The sequence below is a fragment of the Myiozetetes cayanensis genome, unplaced genomic scaffold (genome assembly GCF_022539395.1).
Source record: "Myiozetetes cayanensis isolate MyiCay16 unplaced genomic scaffold, myiCay2020 scf9, whole genome shotgun sequence".
In the NCBI taxonomy this organism is placed as follows: Eukaryota; Metazoa; Chordata; class Aves; order Passeriformes; family Tyrannidae; genus Myiozetetes; species Myiozetetes cayanensis.
The window spans coordinates 5,988,325-6,008,889 of record NW_026088185.1 but is presented as its reverse complement, the minus strand read 5'-3'; the positions used below and the strand labels follow the sequence as shown (position 1 = coordinate 6,008,889).

The 20,565-nt window shown below is 41.9% G+C and overlaps 1 protein-coding gene across 1 annotated transcript in view; it reads right to left on the bottom strand.

The window, feature by feature from the left end:
- Positions 1–20,565, bottom strand: part of SPAG16 (sperm associated antigen 16) — a 371,328-nt gene that overhangs the window by 91,349 nt on the left and 259,414 nt on the right. Inside the window, exon 15 of the mRNA XM_050340454.1 lies at positions 9,323–9,449. Coding sequence (XP_050196411.1) covers positions 9,323–9,449 — 127 coding nt within the window. The remainder of the gene's footprint in view (positions 1–9,322; positions 9,450–20,565) is intronic.

The window sequence follows — 20,565 nt, the reverse complement described above, 5'->3', positions numbered from 1 at the left end:
GCCCTGAACTTTGTCTCCCTCACCTTCTTCCCCCTGGCCCTTGAAATGCAAGCAGGAGTCCTAGATTGGTCCATAAAAAAATAACAAGCACTCCTAGGACATCTGTATGGAGATTATATTGTTAATCAATATATTTTGCATAGCCCCATGGATCACTTGTTATTGATGATTACGCATTTTAGCTCCTGTGACAATTTGTCAATAAAATAAAAATAAAAAAAGGCTAAGGACAGCACACTTTTAATTTAAAGATGATCTCTTTCTTGAAAAGAGATGCCACTTTCCAAGCTCTGAAAAGAACTAGCTCATGAATATATTTCATATATTTCATTTACGAAGTGGAAGAGCTGTTCAAGGAATCAAAACTTTCTTGGTAATCACATTACAGGTATCTGGAGGCAAACAATTTTTAGACTTCAGTTACTTTTAAAAATGAATACTGGAAAAATAGCAAGTTTGCCAAAAATGTAAGTTTTGAGTTACTGAAAATGTGTTACTCAAACTCAACCCAGACTGGCATAGGTTTTACCTCCAAAAAGGGGAAAGCTAAATCCTGGTTATCGATAGTTTTATAGATTGGGGGGGGGGGGTATATGAAACCATCTGACATTTCATTTCCTATTTTCAATTCAAAATATGAACTTTGCTTCTTGAAAGGGAAAAGAGCAGTGGGTAAACAGACAGAATTACCTAAATTATCCTTCAGTTTTAAGTAACGTACTTGAGATACTCAGGCAGTCACTCCAAAGCATCCAGTCCCTATGGACTCTGTCTCCTCTCTAGGGATTTGCTTCCCTTCAACAAAACCACCCAAATTCTTCTTTTCATAGGCATATTTTCTACACTTCCAGCTCAAGTCAGGATCATTCCATGAAGCTACAAGCTAGCTAACGACTCCTGATTACTGATGGACACACATCTCATTTCCACAGTGACACAGATGCGAATCACTGTTCCCGTGCAGGTTCCCTGACCTATCCAGTCCTGGGCAGAGAATGCCATGGTCATTCCCTCTCCCACGTTTAACACATAGAAAGCACACACAAATCCTAGATCAGCAGAATATCTTATTTCAAAGATCCCTTTCTTGTATTCCAGGATATGAATGATGAATGCAGAATTGATCCATTCTGCACATACAATACAGATGCTCAGAACACGGGACCTGGAAAGCTGTCGATATTTAAGAGGAGCTTTCATGGAAGAAAGGCTGTGGTGACCTTCAGAGGTCCTTACTCTCTGACTGTCTGCAGGAATCAGTTAATCAGGAGATGAAGCTCTTGTATCTAAGCCAGGTTTGGGATGGAGCTGGGCAGTCTGAGTGAAAGAAAGGAGTTCTCATTCTATCACTGTAAATACATTCAAAGTGGGAATTTGCTAATTGCAGCACTCTGTGAGCTGGAATTAATATAAACAATAAATATAAAATAGAACCCGTGGACCTGGTAAAGTTACAAAAGCAGTAAATGCTAGAGATGAGATGTTGAATACATTATTATTTTAAGACTTGTGCCTAGTTAAAATGAGATTAGAAAAAAAGCCAACTTCTTGCAAACCATTTTAATTCAGTTTGTGGATAGCTGCTGGAGAATCAAAATTTTGATCACTTATGTCCCACTTGGGATGCATAAAGCTCCAATTTTCAGCTTCTGTTAGTTTAATACAAGGATGGCAAAAATCATGTGGACATTCCCTTCATTTACTCTTGGAACAAACAATTTGCTCATCACCATGTTTTGGCTGACTGCCTGAACAGCTGAAACTGTTGCTTCTCCTTGAAGAATAACATTTAACCAGTCAGATAATAATCCAATCAACCTGGGGTGCTCAAAAAAACCCGACCAGGTCAATATATTGCTCTAATGAGGTCCAACCCTGGCCTCCAGAACATTGTTTTTATGCTGGGTGTGTGCAGGCAAGTGAGATGGGAATAGTTAGGACTACAGTATCTACTTGAAAAAGGCTGGCTCTATTAAATAGCTGTCCATCTCCTGGCACTCCAGGGAAGGAAGCATTCCTCTCTAACGAAGATGAAGGGAATATCAATGGGGCTAATCTCTTCAAAGTGCTCAGCGCTCAAAGCAATTGCCTGCAGTCCTACACAGTCCCCACCCTCATTAGCTCAGCAAACACAGCCAGAGACAAAACTATCTGCAACTAGGGCAAAAAATGGAAAAGAAGGGGGTTCCAAGCCACCTCCCTTTCCTTTCCAAAGGACAAATATTTCATACATTTTAAATTATGTGTGTCCTGAAAATAAAGTCATATTTTAAGAATTCCCTTTCTTTCCCTTGTAGCAAATTTAAATATTGTGGTGTTTGCTTGTATTGAAAAATGGTCGTGACACACCAGAAACACTGCACAGCACAACTCTTCTCCTGATCAACAGAGGGGCAAAATTCATTGCCAGCTTTTTCCCTCTGGCAAGCTACAGCAGTCAGAAATAAGGAGAGTCATAGTTTCATGTCCCCACAAAACAGGGAGACAAAATGATCTGTCAGTCAGCTCATATTTGTGTACATTCCAATCTACCGTCTGCCTCCAAATTAGAGAGATTTTATGGTCAGGAAAACAAACGTAGAGAATGAGAAAAAAATTACATTGAACAGCAGTGAGGGAAGGAGTGAGAATTATGAGAGAAGGAATTACTGTTGAGTAACGCAGTCTTCCAGCACATCCTTTCACTCCCATGTTGACCACAGGAGCAATTAAGGATGGTCAACAGATGTTGCAAGCACTCCTCAGAGAAAGAGGGCCGACAAGGGTGTGCTGCCAATCTCACTGCCAAGGCTAAGCAGCACGATCAGGACTGGAAAATAGGGCATGGGTTGTGTAAACCAACTCAGAGCACACCTGAATCTCTCCAGGGAGTCCACTAATGGCTTCAGCAGTTCAAACACGCAGGCTGGGCAGGCTCCCTAGGCACAAAACATCAATATTGGTGCACTGTTGAAGAGCACACAGTTGGGGCAACAGCATCTGCCTATTGCAAAGCTCTGCCAAAGCAGTGATTTCAGCTTTGAGGCACAAAGGACAAAACCTTTTTGCCAGTGTGGCTGAGGTGAACCAGCCCTCTATTCCCTCTACCCAAGGTATCACTTTTGAAAATCTGTTGCTTGTATAAAAAAAAAAAAAAGGTCAACAAATGGTGGACCTGAAAGTTTATCTTCCCCAGATCAGTTTAAAGTAGAGATGCACATTCAAACGTGGACCAAACACATATCATGGACTTTTAAGAAAAGTTTTATAAGGGATACTCAAGTTTGGATAAAAGACAAAGAGAGAAAGAGATGGACAAGACAAAAGAGAAATGGAGACTCAAGACTGCTTTCAGTTTGCCAGTGTAAAGCAAAGGGCCTGAATTTGGTATTTAGCCCTACCCCATTTTGGAAGAAAGGAAGAAATTTTTTCCCTGCCTTGTCCTTGGCCAGTATCTGCAGGGACAGAGGAGGCACACACAGCTCACATACACAGCACTGACACAGCACTTGGACACAAGCTGAAGCCAAGGAGAAAGTGAATAATAAATAGCAAACTAAGATATGCAGGTGGCTGCATTTGTGCTCATTAAGCAAAACCTCTGAGAACGTGGATCAATTATATTTAAAAGAAACAGACCTTGTGAATCGAATCCTTAGTTTATACAGAAAAGTTGGGTAAGGATGCAGTGAAAACACCCAGGCCTTAGAGTGCTGAACCCATAGCAAATCAAAGGGTTCTGATGGGACAGACATTAAACAGTTCCTGGTGGGAGAAAGGAGAGGAACAAGGGATGTACCAGATTGTGGCTTATGTTTTACAAACAGACTGGAGAAAAGCCTGAATGAGAAGCAAAGCAGACAGCAAAGTCTCAATTCTCAATGTAAAGAGCAAACGCTTCAAAGGAACTGGAAAGATGTGTTCCAAACCCACAGCTGGATCACCTTGTCACCCTGTTAGGAGGAATTACAGCATTGCAAGTCCAAAACGACTAAAAACCAGAACTGGGAGTTTTCTGAGCTCTGTGTAAAAAAACAAGTGCCAGGACAAATCCAAAGAATTACATCTATTTCAATCTAGCTATATATCAAGTTCTCTTTGCATATTAAGTATCAGTTTGCAGAGTTTACTACAGCTACACGAGTGCCCAACCAGTTAATCCAGTTGGTTCATACCTGAGCACCCAATTCCCTCGTGCGTTAATGCCCCCAGCTCGTGCATGGCCGCCCCATCAGCTCATGCACTGACATCCAATTAATTTACACACAGCCCCCAGTTAATGTACACGAGTGCCCCATCCACTGATACACACCTGTGGTCCAGGGGCAATCCGCAGGAAGCAGTGAGAGCCCAGAGCAGGAAGGAGCAGGAAGGAGCAGGAGGAGCAGGAAGGAGCAGGAGGAGTGTCACACAGAAGCCCCTGCACACACAACCCCAACCTCCCGCATCATCCATTACTGCACCAAAGGAATTGGGATAACGGGGTGCAGCCTGCAGCTAAAACAGGGCAGGCAAAGACTAGGAAGGGGGAAGGAAAGAGGTTTGGCTTATGCAGAGACTGGGAAAGGGGAGAAAAAGCATTTCCTTAAACAGTTGTTTAATTCCTCATGTTTCCTCTCTTGTCAATACCCAGAATCACTGATCAGAAGTTTGTGTTAATTGGCAATACCTTCAATCAAGCGAGAATTACCCAAGTTGAGACTGTGTTGCCTGTGACAGCACACGCATAGTCAGAATTGAGGCAGGGACTCAGGCACTGAACCACAAGGGGAAAAGCACCCTAAGGAATCAATTGATGTTATCAAGTAATCTGCCTGGGAGATTAAAGAACACAGAGCAATAAAGTGTTGTAATGAAAAAAGCTTTTTAGTCAGAAATGGGGGTCACAAAGAAAACACACACATTAATGTCAGTACATAATTGCTCTATATGGACAAAATCAGATGCCTCTAAAAAGATTACTGGTAAATTCTGTACTAGAGGGTTTTTCTCCCATCATGCATGACTTTATCTGTAATCAAGAGGGAGACAAAGACAAAAAGCAAGCTTGAGAAACTACAAAACAAGTGGGAAATAGTAAAGATCTCGTCTTGCTCTGGTTCTCTCTATATGTGGACACAGTCACCTCCTGGGATCTGAAAGGTGCAGGTGTGTCCCCTGCCAATTCAGCCACCAATTCCAAAACCCACTGTACAGTTTCCCAGCAATGGGGAGCTTCTTCCATCCTGGAAGACTCCCCACCCTACCAAGATGAAGCTTTATCTCCTCACTGCCACTTAAATGGTATGAATTAACCAAAACTGTGAAGGGAAGAAGGAGAAAAGACAGACACCTGGCTCTGTCACCTCAGCATCATCTTGTGTTTGCAGCCAACAAAAACTGAGGACATCAAAGATGAAACTGAGTGGGCACTGCATGATCAATTTGCAAGGACTATGTCTGCCATTTCTGTTCTGAGCACACAAATTGTTGCCAGATAACGAATCTGAAAACTGTGATTTTGGAACTTTCCCTGCTGACTCAGTATCAGCAGGAATTCCGACCGTCTGTGGTTTAATCTCCATGTCCCCATCCCTCATGAGGTCTGTGTGGATCACTTGTGGCTTTGATATTATCAGTAACAGCAAGAGCAGATATTGTAAATGCTTCAGCAACAGCATCCCAGAAAATCCTGTCAATAATTCTGCATTCAGTAAAGGGTGGGTAATACAGAGAAACAAATTCTTTAGAGCACTACTTAGCACCCAAACCAGCTCCAGAGGAACAGCAAACAACTGCCACCCACTGGAGTGATGGCTGTCTTGTGGTGATGGCCCTCTGCGATGTCATGTGATGGGTAATTAAGCAAACTGAACTTGCTTTTAGATAGCAAGACTGAACAGTTGCCCTGACCCCAGCATAGTTGACAGTGGTGCCATCTGTTCACTGTCAATGTGCCTCCTGCAACCCCAGAATTCCTGTCTCCTAAAATGAACCATTTTTATCGCAAAATAATCTTGATCCTGCCATTTCTTAACTTTCACACTCATTTACAACTTTTATTTTTCTTTTAACATCCTCTTCCTTGGAGTAAAGCAGTTACCTGTAGCCCTTGGAGATGGCCAGAGCCATGGCAAGGCTGTTTATTGGTGCTGAGAGCAACATGGCCCAGCCTGGATGGAAGCAGGTGAAATTAAAAATCTTTTTCCAAATATTATTTGGTTTCCCTTGGCCTCATTGTAACTCTCTTGCTTTCTGGATTGTTGATGTGAAGTGGGGGTTGTTTGGTTGGTTTGTTTTAATGTGCTATGATAATAAATATATCATAGCATATAAAATGGAATCTTCTACAGCTCGTCTTACATGTGCAATGCTGTGTTGTGATTAACCATATTTACATTTTCAAAACAGCAACTGGAAACAAAAGCTGATTACAAGAGGTTGTTCAAGGGATTCATGAATGCTACACGAGAATATATGCACATGGAGATACTGGTTAAACTGCATGTGAAAAAATAAAAGTGAATTCAGTTTAAAAACTAGCTACATTGTGGATCATCCTGCACAGTAACTATGGTCAGTCCTCTCTCTGAGGCCATTTATGGCACACAGAACTCAAAGGGCATGTTCTTTGTATAGAATATCAGAATATTTTCTGTTATTAAGCACTACAGTGAAGAGCATTACCTGCAGTGGACTGAGTCCCAGGCAGCTTCATCACCACCTCTCACTGAAATACCACAAGCTTGTTTCAGACAGACTGAGGCAAAGCAGAAAATCCCCATGAAGTGCAGTGGTAATTAATTATGTAGTTCATTTCTCCTCATTCACAAGTATGGGATATGGAAAAGTCCACCTCTAAGCTGAGCTAAAGAAAAGCTAAGGCAGAGTTTAACTGAAGCAGAAAGATTTATACATAACTTTTTTCACTAACTTATTTCAGTTCTGAGCGTGAAATGACTAAGAAGAAAGAAAATGGCTTTAGGGTCAGGCATTTGTGCCATGAATAGCACTCAGACCACTCAAGTTAGCAAGGACCATCCCAAATAATGCCATCGGGAGAACCCCAGTAACTTACAAACTCCTTCTTGGTACTGGCTCCTTGTGAAGCACCACCCACCCCGTGCATGTCATACTGACAAAGATAACAACAGTTAAAAACAAAAGGTAAGATGTGCTTGTCTACACTGCATTTGCAAAGATAATGACTTGAAAACAACACAAAGGAAAACCAAACAAAATTCTTCCATTAGCTGGGGCTTTACTATCTCCGACCTCGATCTCATTTGCTGATACCGCCCAACTTTTCATAAACCCCTTCTATGATTATGAGCTCTCATTTAAATAATTATTGGGCAAAAGAAAAGACCTGCTCAACCATGGCTCTCTAATCTGGTAATTAAATCCACCTGTAGGATGCTGAACAATTTGTGTCTGTGACTATTAATGCACTCAAGTATTTTACACTAGTGGTGTAACACCAACCAGAGAGACTGAGGAACACAGCTGGAAATTCAGCCACGCTTTGATCAGGAAAATCCACCCAAGCTGCTCCACAGGTCCTGAATGAGGCAGATGTCCCACTCCCCAGCAGTTAAACACAGGATATATTCTCTCATCACCATTTGTTTCTGGAGTATTCCGGCTGTTAGACTTACTTTGACATGCTTTTTGCTTAACTCCACTCAACTGACTGATAGAACAGTTTAGATTGACCAAGTCCATGAATGACTGCAGGAACCTGCTGCATCATTTTACCCAGCACTCTGCTGTTGAAGACAAGCATCATTCAACCTCTAATTGATGTACCAAGGGCCATTTCAGGATTTAGACTCACTTTGAATGAGTTGGCTTGGCTACTCCAGTGTTAGCCAAGAAGAGCAGTCTGTGTGTACGGATAGTGCCTGGTATGGGTCGTTCACCCTCTGCTCCTGCTCAGGTGACACAGGCACTATCCCTCTTACAGAAAGAGCCTTAGCCAGGCATTTTCCTATCTTTATAGCTGGGATTGCATGCTGTTGCATTCTGCCTCTCTGTCATCATCCACCCTGATCTGATATCTCTGTTGTGTGCTTAGTCTTGCAGAGAAAATTTTGGATTTTATCCAAATGATGGAAAAAAGTGCCCCTTCAGATTACCTGAAGCTCATAACCTTTCTATTGGATAGTTCCCATCTGGCCAGAAACATTGCAAATGTGTTTTTCAGGGATGCTGTTCCTTTGTGAATGAGCCAACATTATACTCCAGAAACAAAAATGTAAAACTTCTTCACATCCTTCTGAACAAGAAATGAGCTCTTATTCCAAATTACACACATAAATACAACAGTGGTTAAACTTGTCTTTGGGAAACTGTCCAAAAATGGACAGTTTAAATGTCAATGCATTTTTACTCTCTTGGAAATGAAAATACCTTATTTAATGATACAGCAGAGAGATCTGTGAAATCACTATACAAATAATCTAGAATTTGATGGCAAAGTTTTCTGCCAAGTGACTCAATATATTGACATTATGTGTTCCACAGTATGTCGGTCATTATAACAAAGTATCATTCTACTATTTTGCTTTTAATGCTTCCTTAATTATCTCTCATATTGTATCAAAGCTTTATATTTTATGAACATACAACGCAAATGTATACTTTTTCCAATACACCTACATATATTACATTTTATATTATTATAGTATATCATATCATGTTGTACTACCTTTGAGCAAAACAATTTCCTAGGCTAGGATCTAATTCTGTGCTGCAACATGAATGCTTGTCTGTGGTTTGGAAGGGAAGATTAATACTGGTTTTAAAACAAAATGTTTTGGAACATCCCCCCTTCAAATGAAAAAGCATGCTCACTCACAATAGTGCTGACATGGTAATACACGGCTGATGATGAAAAATAACTGGTTAATTCAGTTCTTTGTGCCTAGTAAGCAGTCCTGTCAACACGATGAAGTTCTGAGGCAACTGTTAGAGGACTCAGATTGGGTATGAAATGCAACCACAGAATTAGCAAATAAAAGAACAAACAGTAATGGACAATAAACATCACTAGAACACAGCTAATCTCACTGAGCTTTGTACTCCCGTTGATCAGTTCTGCATTTTAGGTAATATTTTTGTAAGTAATTGTACTCTTTGTTAGTGCACATATTTCATTTTATATGACTGGAGCATTAGTCCAATTTGGCAGTTTAGTCCACAGAAAAAAAATGTATTGATCATTGGCATAATCAGGCAATTCTGCCTTAAAATTAACACACCTGCACTGCTTCACACATGCTATCTGGCTTCAGAACCAGCGAGGGAGCAGAGAGATTTCAAAAGAAGCCCTTAGGTAGAAAAGGTTGGTTTTGAATCCTACCCGAGGGATCGAAGGCAACCTGGTTGGCAGGATGTGGGCCTGCATCGATGGACAGCATGGGCACCAACTTGCGCATGTCCCACAGCTTCATCACGCCGGAGGAGTCACAGGAAGCGATTGTATCCCCCTGTCAGTGATGGAAACAAAATCAAGGCATTGCTTTTGTACTTCTGCCAAGAAGAAAGCCTGCAACACAGGGCTGGACACCCACTGCTGCCAGACACATCAGCTGTAAGTACTGAAATAAATGTAAGTTATTGTATAGAGGTTATCACAGCCTCTTTTCAGCTCCGTTGCCTTGAATAGCAACAACACGACTCCTAAAGACAGCAGTTCAGGAGAAACTATGAGTAAAAAAACAGAAAAGAGGTCATCTTGAATTCTGATACCAGTGTCCCCTAAGAACATGCCTTATGATTCCCTTTCTTCTCACAGGAATGGCCCTTCAGCCCTGCTTTTAAATTTGTGTACTCATGTTTTCCATGTGAAGCACAAGATGGGAGAGAACAGACACTCCTTCCTTGCTGTACATTCCATGGCCACGCCAAGGGCAACTCAATCATTCCAGCAAGCCAGAAACACACACAGACTATGCAAGGAAAGACAGCAGGACCATGTTCCCCATGTCTCTGTTCAATATTAATTAAAACAAAAACCAACCGTCCAAACCCCCTTAAAGATGTATTTTGAATATGTAGGATATGAACAAAAGAATCAAAGAAGGCAGGGTAAAGGATGCCCAAACATAACTAATCCCTGCCACCATAACAGAAAGAAGCCCCAGCTACCCATGTAGTAACATTTACTTTTCATTTTAACCTCCTAAATAAAGATTCAATGTGCCCAAAGCAGCTCAGCTGGTGTGCACTCACAGTTATCAAAGTCAGTGTCTTTTCCAATTTCTGCAAGAGTGTAAGATTAGATTAAAGGATATTGTTTGGAAGGGGAATCACAACAGTGTGGAACTGAGAATCAGGTGAAATATGGGGCAGTTACTGCATCTATGATTTTTTTTTTAATTCAGGTTTTTTTTAAATCTTCCATATAAATAATACCTGCAAGAAATGTGTGGAATTTTCTAGCAAACAGAGGGTTTAAGATCTTAAAATATCCATCGACTTCTCAAGTAGAAAGTAATGGTCTGCAAAACACTATCCTGGTGTAAGTATAATGAAATCTGTAGGTTCATTTGGAGGGGATCTAAATGTCAAAACTCCATTCTGGCTCGTTACAGGGACTAATACAGAGTTAACACTGAGAAACAAAGTAATTACTGCTTGGAGAATTCAGTAGCCTGCGAGGTGTGCTCTCAGCACTTGCTGTTTTGCAAAAATAAACTCAGGAACCGTAATTACATCCCCCGCCAGAAGAGCAGTGCTGAGCACCACAGCTCTCTTCAACTATCTCAGCAGCTGCACCCACCTAATTCCCCCTCGTTTCACCAGGCTCCTTCCATTAAGTTCAGCCTATACAAAGGATGAGGTCAAGAATGGCCTTGGGGAAACAAACAACAAAAACTCACAGAATGCAACAACTGCACTCCAGATTGTTGCGTGGCTTGAACTGGATCTCAAGAAAACAAACTTTAAATCAGAGCAAAAAAAAAAGCACCATCATGGATATGCAACTGGAAGAGTTGTCAAATCTACTGCCATTCTCTTACAGGCAGTGCTTCCAGACATTACCCAGTCCCTTACTCTTGCTAGCAACATTTTCATACCCTTCCTGTGATAAATGTAAATTCCACATCAGTTCCCCCATCCACCTCATGCTGCTGATCTAGAACCTGCCTGTCCTTGCATTTATAAAGCTTTCAGCCCATAAATATAAAATGGGTATAAAAGTACTTGTTCACATTCAATCTATATCCTTTATGTAAAATACAAGTGGGTTTCTTCAGAAAAACTCCTCCCTTCTTCCCTGTCCCTGATGCATTACAAGAAGTATGCCATTCACATCCCCCTTGGATACTGTTTTCCGGGCTAAACACCTGAAACTCTTCCTTCTCTCTTCCCCACCCTCTCCAGAATGCATGTACCCATTGCTGATGTTTATAAAGCAACTCCTGCAAACCTGATAACCAATTCTGGAATTCTGGAATTATCTGACTTCCAGAGAAGTCAGAAGGTGCCCATCTCAGCTGAGCAGAGGTGTCAATGGAGATGGCACACAGCAGTAATTCCAAACTGGGAGCTTGGGACATGCACGATCCAGTGGGATGTCTCTTTTCCTTAGGCCATGACCTGTCCTGCCAGTAAAGGGAAGAGGAGCTGAGTGTTTGTGCAGAAAGATCCCTCTATTCCCTGGAGTAAATATTCAGTTTCTGGACTAGCTCTCCACACCTCATCATCCTCTCTCTTCACTTTCCTCTGCAAGATAATGTCCTCACCATCAATGGTCCACTCAGGAAATCACTAGTGACCGTTATACCCATTATTTCATACCCTCTAATGTGACTTTGACATATTCTTGCATTTACTCCCGAATTTCTTCTATCCATAGAGCCATTTTAACAAATACCTTCACGGGGGATGGTGTGTGGTATTGGTTTGGTTTCCAACTTCTCTTGTATGTCTTCAAACTTGTTTTGTATGTGTCCAGTGCACTTCAGCTCAATAACTGCTGCTTAATTACAGCGTTGGTAGCTCAGCAATTTTGACCTAGATCAATGGATATCCCACCTGGGTAAGACTGCACATAATCTACTCAGGGCAGTTACAGAGGACACTCCAGTGGGTGCTCGGTGACTCCTCCTTTTGTCATCAACTGTTGTGCCCATGGATTTTCAATATGACATTTCTCTCTTAAGTAACAGCACAGTCCAGCTAATGGATCATAACGGCCCTGAGAATCTTCCTTGGAACAGACATTATGCAAACATTGATCAGAAACAGTCCCTGCTCCAAAGTGACTGCAACTGCAGCACTGACTGTGACCTTCTCACTGGCTCCAACTGGGGATCGTTACTAGTGGCATAATTATGAGCAAAACAATCTGATTTACTTTTATTACAGGGCCTTCCTTCTATTAATTAATCTTGCAACAGTAGCTGGCACACTACAAGAAAATACCCATAGCACCCCACTCTCTTTCAATCTTGCCATCCTATTGACTGCCATGTTCATTTTCTCACCTTTTTATTACACATCCTTAGGGTAAACAAACCTCCCCTCCTGCAGGAATTTCCACAGTCCAATCGTTTGTAGGTTCCAGGTCCACCAGACCACCCTAACTCGTAATTTATGCCCCCTTTCACAAGGTGATTTGTGGCCTCAGCAGAAAGGATGAGCCCCCTGACCCTTGCAGGTACTGTTTGAACAGAAGCAGTGCTGGAGAAACCCGGTGTGGGAACAGCATCCCAGCATGACAGGTACTGTGGAAACCAGCTAGAGAAGATGGCCCTGCTCCAAAGGGCTCACACACTGTCTTAGTGGCACAGATTAATCAGCTCTTGCTGTCAAAAGTGTGCAGGCTTTCAACAATTTCCTCTGGGATGCCTGGTGTAAACAAACTGTGTGTAAAATGCAACACCCTGCAGCACATTTTGCCTGAAAAGACAGCACCCCTCACCTGCAAACAGAAGTAAGGAAACAGGGTTCTGATGGCAACATCTCAGCGTGTGCAAGCAGGTATTTGATGAGCATCAGCATACTCTGTCCACAGGCTGACTGCTAAATGCATTATTACTGATCCCGAGGCAGCTGCTACACTAAAAACATCCCATAATGATTTTGTTAGTGAGCTGGCTATTAGACTTCACCACTTCTTCACTTGATGCCAGCTCTATTCCATAGTTTATCTAAGTGAAGTGAGCTGGAGATGTGGGATAACAACTTTTCAATAGGAAGAAAAAACCCAGGAATTTAACCAAGCTGAAAGATTATTGGGAGCTACATGCCATTCAAAGAAAAAGAAAAGGATAAGTCATTTGCTAAATGAACTCATTTCCATCTGGCCATGGGCCATTTCAAAAGCTTTAAGGCAGAATCACTTTGGATTCTCCTATGAGCTTTTGGCTTTTTCAACCCTGTTAGTTATTATTTTAGCTATTCATGGCAGAGCCCTCTGCCTTGCTCATGGTTTTCCAGTTCTTGTTTCTTGCCACACTCTTTTTTATGATGTCATTTTGATGCCATATTTTACTGAACAGCAGGGTGGACCATAAGGGCTTGACTGATTTCCTACATGCAAAAGGAGGAGACAATGAGCTCCAAGGAGAGGATGTGCAAAAGCAGATTCCTGTTGTACTGATTTCCACTTACACTGCACTTGCTGCAGCAGCAGCTGCAGCCCAGCTCCATTACCTCCTCTAATCAAAGAGCTTGTAGAATGATTCCATAAAACTGGTCAGACTTGCTGCCTAGTCTGTAGAATCAACTTGGTACTATTTTGTGTGTGCAGGCTGAAGTAATTAAAGAATTTATACAAGCATTCAATTAGTTTGCATTCATTGCTGCCTCTGTTCCAGGCTCTACTTAAAGGACTTTGCAAGTCCTTTAATTGCCTTCACAGTTCCACCCTCCACTCTTTACCTTCCTGCCAACTTAATGAACATCTTTAGAAGATCTCCCATTAAAATGGGCATGCTCAGATCCATATACATGACAATCCCAATCTTAACTGGCACTTGCAAACAAAACAAATAATTGTAACATCGGGAATTAACAGATTTATATAATTTCCAGGAAGTTTTTAAAATACATTCCCTTTTTTTTTTAAATATACATTTTTTCTTCTGAATAGTAATAATGATGAACAGTGGGACTAATCACCAGGTATGCTTTAGGTATGTATTCCCTGAAAATTGCTGTTTCACACTAGTGAGAAGGATAAAAATCTGGATAATTATGTCTCTTGCTTATAAACACCCCTCTGGAATTATTGCTGAAAGATCAATAATACATGAACCACATCAATTTGCTTTATCTAATTTGGACTGCAGTAAACTCCTCCCAGGAGCATCCTCTTCAAAGTTTATTTCTGAAGGCAGGTCAGTAGTTGTTTCATCACCTTGTGCAAATATTTTTAAAAAGGCAAAATACTGAGTGAACAGCAACTAATTTTCACTATGGCAACTTCTGATATGACAGTCCTTTGTTTTCCAAACAGCTGCAGCCATATGAAGTGTATTTTAAGGAACTCTTTCGATGACCAGACTGACATTTTCATCAACCCCAGTAGCAACAGATCCAAGCTCTAGGCCCCTTGCCAGCTAGAAAGAAGCTTGATAATTATTTCCCCTTTCTATTACTATTGGGAATCTGGTTGACCTCTGGCTGATGAGGTCTCCCCAGTCTTGTTCCCAGCAAAAGGAGTTTGTTCTGTGTACACAAAGCTGGTAGAACCTCCTCACCATTAAGTGCCAGCGGAGGAACAGCTTCAGCTGCCTCAAACTGAGAGACTCCAATAATCTGGATTTCTAAGCTGCTCCCTGTGGGACACATCCTATATCACTTAACTGTATCCCCATTTTATAAGTGTTAGAGGGAATATTTTTAAGAGTCGTCATTAACTCCCACATTTACAACCTGAAGCACATCAGACACCTGGTAAGAGCTATTGCTTCAGGCCCTGTTGTAATGTAGAAACTAAATGCACTCGGAAAATATACCAGGGGGCACACAGGCAAGGCAGACAGAGTCCCATCCCTTTGCCACCCCGTCCCACAGGGTGGAATTGGGCTTTCTGAGCAGCAGTGAACAAGGGCAGAGGGATCCCAGGAGAATCCAAGCAGAGGCGGGTGAATCTGCTGTGGTGGTTACAGGGAAAAAGATTTTAACGTCCAATTAAGCCAAATGAATTATGTAAAATATGATAAAGATGGAGGAAAAATGCAGATGCAGTCCATTATTAGACTAATGACTAATCAATCACCACCCATTTTTGAAATCTCATGCTTAAATCATCCCAGCTTCAAAGGAAAACAGCATCTTCTTAGAAAGAAATGGAATTACTTAGCCTGGCAAAAATACAGAGCTACCCTGATTACCACTTTGAAAGTGCAGTGGTCTATTTTTAATAATTATTTTCATCAGGAATGGGGGAAAGGGGTGATTAAGGGTTATTAACAGGTAATACCAGTATTTTTCCATCTGCTTTTCCTAGCTTTGTCCTTTTATAGTTTCGACTTCTGCAGTGTGATCAAAGTTGCAAAGAACCATTTATGTTTCAAAGCAACTGAATTCCCAGAGCTCAAGCAACTGGGGTCTGGTCCTCACTCCCAGGGACATTTTCTACAGCTTTGATCAGAAACAAACTGGTGAGACACCAGCTCTCCTGGGGGTGAGGAGAATCCAAGATATTGATGCAGAAAGAATCATGTCAGAGCTTCATGGGTGGCTCCTACAAAAGAGTCCTCCAGCTTTATTAGCAGTTGTCAATGAATCAGCTCCTGATTTTGCACTGAGTAGAACTGGTACAACTTGCCCTAAAACGGTGGCTACTGTTGTTGTACAACAATGACTGATGTTGTGATGACTAACTGTTGCAATCTCCTGATATTATGGTTCACTGTGCAGGTTTTGAGAGTGTACTGGCTGTGTGTGCTCTGGGCAAGAGCATCCTCCTCCTCCCATCCAGCTCTGTGAGCATTTGTACAGACAGGCAAAACAGCAGCTATTATGAAAACAAATTACGGATTCAAAACAAGAAGAATCTGTTCCCAGCTCTCTCTCAATCCCATTTACATGGCAGTATCAGCACCTACCCCACTGGCTCAAAGGAGACACCTTGGGATAATGCATGTTTTATACCTGTGGGAAGCAGGGATCATTTCCTACCCCAGCTCCAAATCTTGTTGGCTCTTTTTCCTTCAGGCTGCCTTCAGCAGCTGCGGTTCACAATGAACATGGCAAGTCAAAACAGGCTTTACAAAGATACTGGAGGATTCTGTGTCAACACTTTCCTCTTTCCCTTGATAATGCTGAGAACACAGACAGACGGATCACCCACTGTAATGAAGGTGAAACAATATGAGATCATCAGAAGTGCTGTAAAAATGTAGCGTATCCCAATCAGCCGCTCTAAATGATGGTCCCAGATTAAACACTTATCCATTACTGCTGCACGCGCTGGGACCTGAGCAGGTTCAGCTGTAACACCAGCATTGCCTGCAGGTCCTGGGAAGCGTGCAGCAAGTCCTGGTGGGAAACACAAAGGAGGGAGACACACATGGGGAAGTGCTGACTGAGGGGTGAGTGCTAGTTAATGCAAACAACCAAAGAGAGCACAGGGATGAACCAGATGGGCCCCAGGAGAGGTTTCAAGTGGAAGGGAAATTTATTTCAGGAGAGGAGAGGCATTTAAATGCTCCTTTATCATGATCAGTGACCAAAAGTCTATTTCTATTAGACAGAGGAGGAGAAGCAAATATATTGAGAAATGGAAAACATGTGGATGAGATGCCTATGCTGATAAATAAACAGGTATGGGGGCCTTCACAGACCCTAAAATTTTAAGATACCAAGATAGAATTTTTTTATGTCCTATGCTCATTTTCTCAGTGGTGATTTTGATCAAGATGAGAAGTATCCTAAAACGATATTATTTTGAGGTTATTAATTTTATCCTTTTTAGATCATACGGAGACTCAAAAAGAACACCCTTTGTGTCCTCCAAAGGAGGAGCTTGCTCCATCAAAAGTAATCCATGGAAACAGCAAAACTTTGTTGCAGCAGAATTTCCAGATTTACTAACTTTCAAAAATAATTGTGGATCATGGGTCTCTTGTTTGTGTACATGCTCTCTGCAGGTTTTCTCCTTGCTGTGTGAAAACTGAGAGGATCTCTCTTCCCTTTGTCACATCAAGTAGCAGGAAGTGCCGGTGGTGTGTTTGAGGAGCACAACACATGCTAGGTTTGCAGAAACCCTTTGCATAAATTTCCATATGAAACCACTGCACTCCTGCAGAGTTACTGCTCCCCGTAGTTGACACTGCACTTGAAACAGGGCTGCAAAGGGAGCAATAGCTTTTGCAGAGAGGTTTAAAATAATCAATTTTGTTTTTTCCTTTCTAACCATCAAAGAAGTGTCTTTGAATTCTGGGAGCGGTGCAGTGAGAGGAGATGAATGATAATTGCCATTCCTGGCTTTTCTCCGTATTTTTGAGAGATACCATGACTAAAGTAAAGTTAGGTGCCATCACTACCTGATTAGACACTCCTGAGAGCAATAAGCATAACAAATTCCTGGGCTATGCCACATTCGTGCACAGGGATTTTATCATCATTCAGTTCCTTACAGTCTAAATAAGTACATTTGGAAAAACTGGGTAGTATTCACAGCAGTAATGTTAAAATACAGATGCAATATATGCTTTCGTAAATTCATAAATTAGAATTAGTGGCAAGAGATCTATTGCTGAAACGTAAAACTGTTCATTTTAAAAAGCAGAACATCTCAGTCACTGAAAAGAAAATGAGTGTCAGTAAAGTACATGTGCTTTTTTTAACGAGAAACTACCAAAGGAACATGGTGAAATCATGGAATCATTTAGGTTGAAGTAGTCCTCTAAGATCATCGAGTCCAACCTAATATTTGGCTCTTTATCTTGTCTTTGGGTGTTTATTAAGGAAAACCAAATGCATAAAGAAGAAATATCAACAATATATAAAATGTATTCACAGAAGCTTGCCTAATTCCGAACTCCAATAAGTGTATGAAATCTTTCTCACAGTTTTAATGTATTCCAGGTGAAAGAATGATCAGTTCAACAAATCTCATCCCAATATTTCAAGAACTACTTCACAAAATGCCAGCTAAATATCAGTGGTGGGTTGACCCTGGCTGGGTGCCAAGTATCCCCCTGCCTCAGCTAGACAGGGCAGAGAAAAATACAACAAAACACTTGTGGGTCAAGATAAGGGCAGGGAGAGATCACTCACCAACCTCCATCACAGGGAAAGCAGACTCGACTAGGGGGGAAAACTCCCACATTTAATTTGTGTAGGAAACCAGAAAAATGGTTGACAGGCTCAAAGCAACCAGGGGGGACGTGGGTAGGGGGGGTGAACAGGGTGAGCTCTGTGTAGATGGGACAGCGACTGCTCCACCTCCCACCCCCTTGAGCCCTCACAGCCCCCATAAGCCCTCACATCCCTCACAGCTCTCAGAGACGTCACAGCCACCCGAACACTCAAACAGCCCAGAGCCCTCCGAGCCCTCACAGACCCCAGAGCCCTCCAGAGGAGATTAGAGAATGGTTGACAGGCTCAATACAACCACGTGGAAAGAGGGGTAGGGGGAGGAACAGGGCAAGCTCTGCATAGGTGGGACGGCCACTGCTCCATCACCTACCCCTTGAGCCTGAGTCAGCCTCGGGGCCATACTGAAGTGGCAGCAGATGAATGCAGATCCTGTCCCAAAATAGCAGCGACCACATGTCTTGACCCAGAATGGAAGAGTAACCAGGTCCTGACTCACAATGGCAGAGCGACTGAATGCCCTGCCCCAAAATGGAGGACTGACCGCACGTCATGCCCCAAAATGGCGGAGCGACCGCATGTCCTGCCTCAAAATGGTGGAGCGACCGCATGTCCTGCCTCAAAATTGCAAAGTGACTGCATGGGCTGCCCCAAAATGGTGGACCAACCGCGTGGCAAACATTGCCAAGCAAACTCAGTACACTATCAAAATAATCTTCATTCCTATCTCTGATGGACTTCATCTGTACATTCTCAATTCTTTTCAGACTAAATCAATCTGATATTCAAGTACCTTCTAACAGTGATATTTATTCAACTACAGATTAATTGCATTTTCATAACAGAGAGGCCTTTCCAAAGTTGGCCCTACTTTCACACTTGCATAAATTCATTTTAAATCCAACTTGGTATTCTAGAAAGCCACGTACTGCCCAACCACAAATACAGCACTGTTTCAAGCACCCTGCTTCCCTTTGGGCATGATTTGATAACCAGTAGATGTTCAAGACTTCTCTTACCAAACACAAATCACTGGTTTAGTTTACTAAACCCATTTCTCTAGCCCACATTTAGTTTAAGCCCTTTGGAAGAGTTAACTTTGCACAGATATGCTGTTTGTTGGAAGAGCTGTTCAGTCTGTTCCTAACAAATGCAAACCCATGCTGATAGCATGTATTTTAACAGGTGACCTGGCTAAGGAAACATGAGCCCCCACCAACACTGGGCCACAGCAAACTGGGAGATGAGCAGAGTCAGCATGAGCAGCTACGTCTGAACCCTGGCCTCACAACTCAGGGCCGAGGGGCTGCAATGGTTTCCATTCCAGGCAGTGATGACAACGGTAGTGCAAGCAAAAGCCTCACAATTAGTCAAAAAAAACGACCGTGGCATGAGAGAGTCACAGGGTAGAGGGTGGGGACGCCATGCTGATTTCTCATCTGTTTTAAGATGCAATTTCCCAGGAAAAACCACAAAATACTGCACTGCATGAGGGAAATTGAATTTAAAAGAATCTAGTTGGATCTTTGTATTCTGGTTTTGTTTGTTTTGCAAAAAGATGAGTTAAAAAAACAGCTGTTAAAATAAAAAATGAATTATGCAGGGGCCTGGACCCACAGTGTACATCTGCCACAGCAAAGGCTGGCTTGCTGGGCCAGGAGATGCAATTTAAAAAAAATCCTTATTCCTTAGGATACACGAATTAATTCTCCTCTAAGAAAGAAGGGCAAAGTTTTCCACAGTACTAGCAGCTGTGCATGCTAAACAGTGCTTGCTTCACGTACTGTATACACAGAGGGTCACATTCACTGCAGAACACAGAATTAAGCAAACAAAATCACATTAAAGGAGATAATCTCTTTTTCTTTCAGTCTGGAGCAAATGGACATAACAGTATGTCTCTATTTGTAAATATGAAGTCTGAAAACAGAAAAGAAAATACTGTATGGTCAGTTATTACCAGGTTCTGTTGAAGATCTCTCAAGGGCCCATCTGACCTAAAATGTACAGGTTTTTTAAAGTTACTGAAACCCAGACTACATCAAACCTAGTTAAAAATGATACATTTTCTCTTCTTGGGCTTTACAGAGTTGTTTGAGATCCAAATGTGTGTGCATTACCTCAACATTTTACCATGAAGAGCTGAGACAAAGCTTCCTCATACACAAATATTTAAACAGGAGCAAAATCTGATTAAAAGCTTCAATTAGAAAAGTTAACTATTTCATTTACCGCTGGTTCAAAACAAATGAATGGGACAGCATGATGGCAGACACCTGCCCTGCTTCCTACCCCACGTTGCTCATCTACACCATCATCATG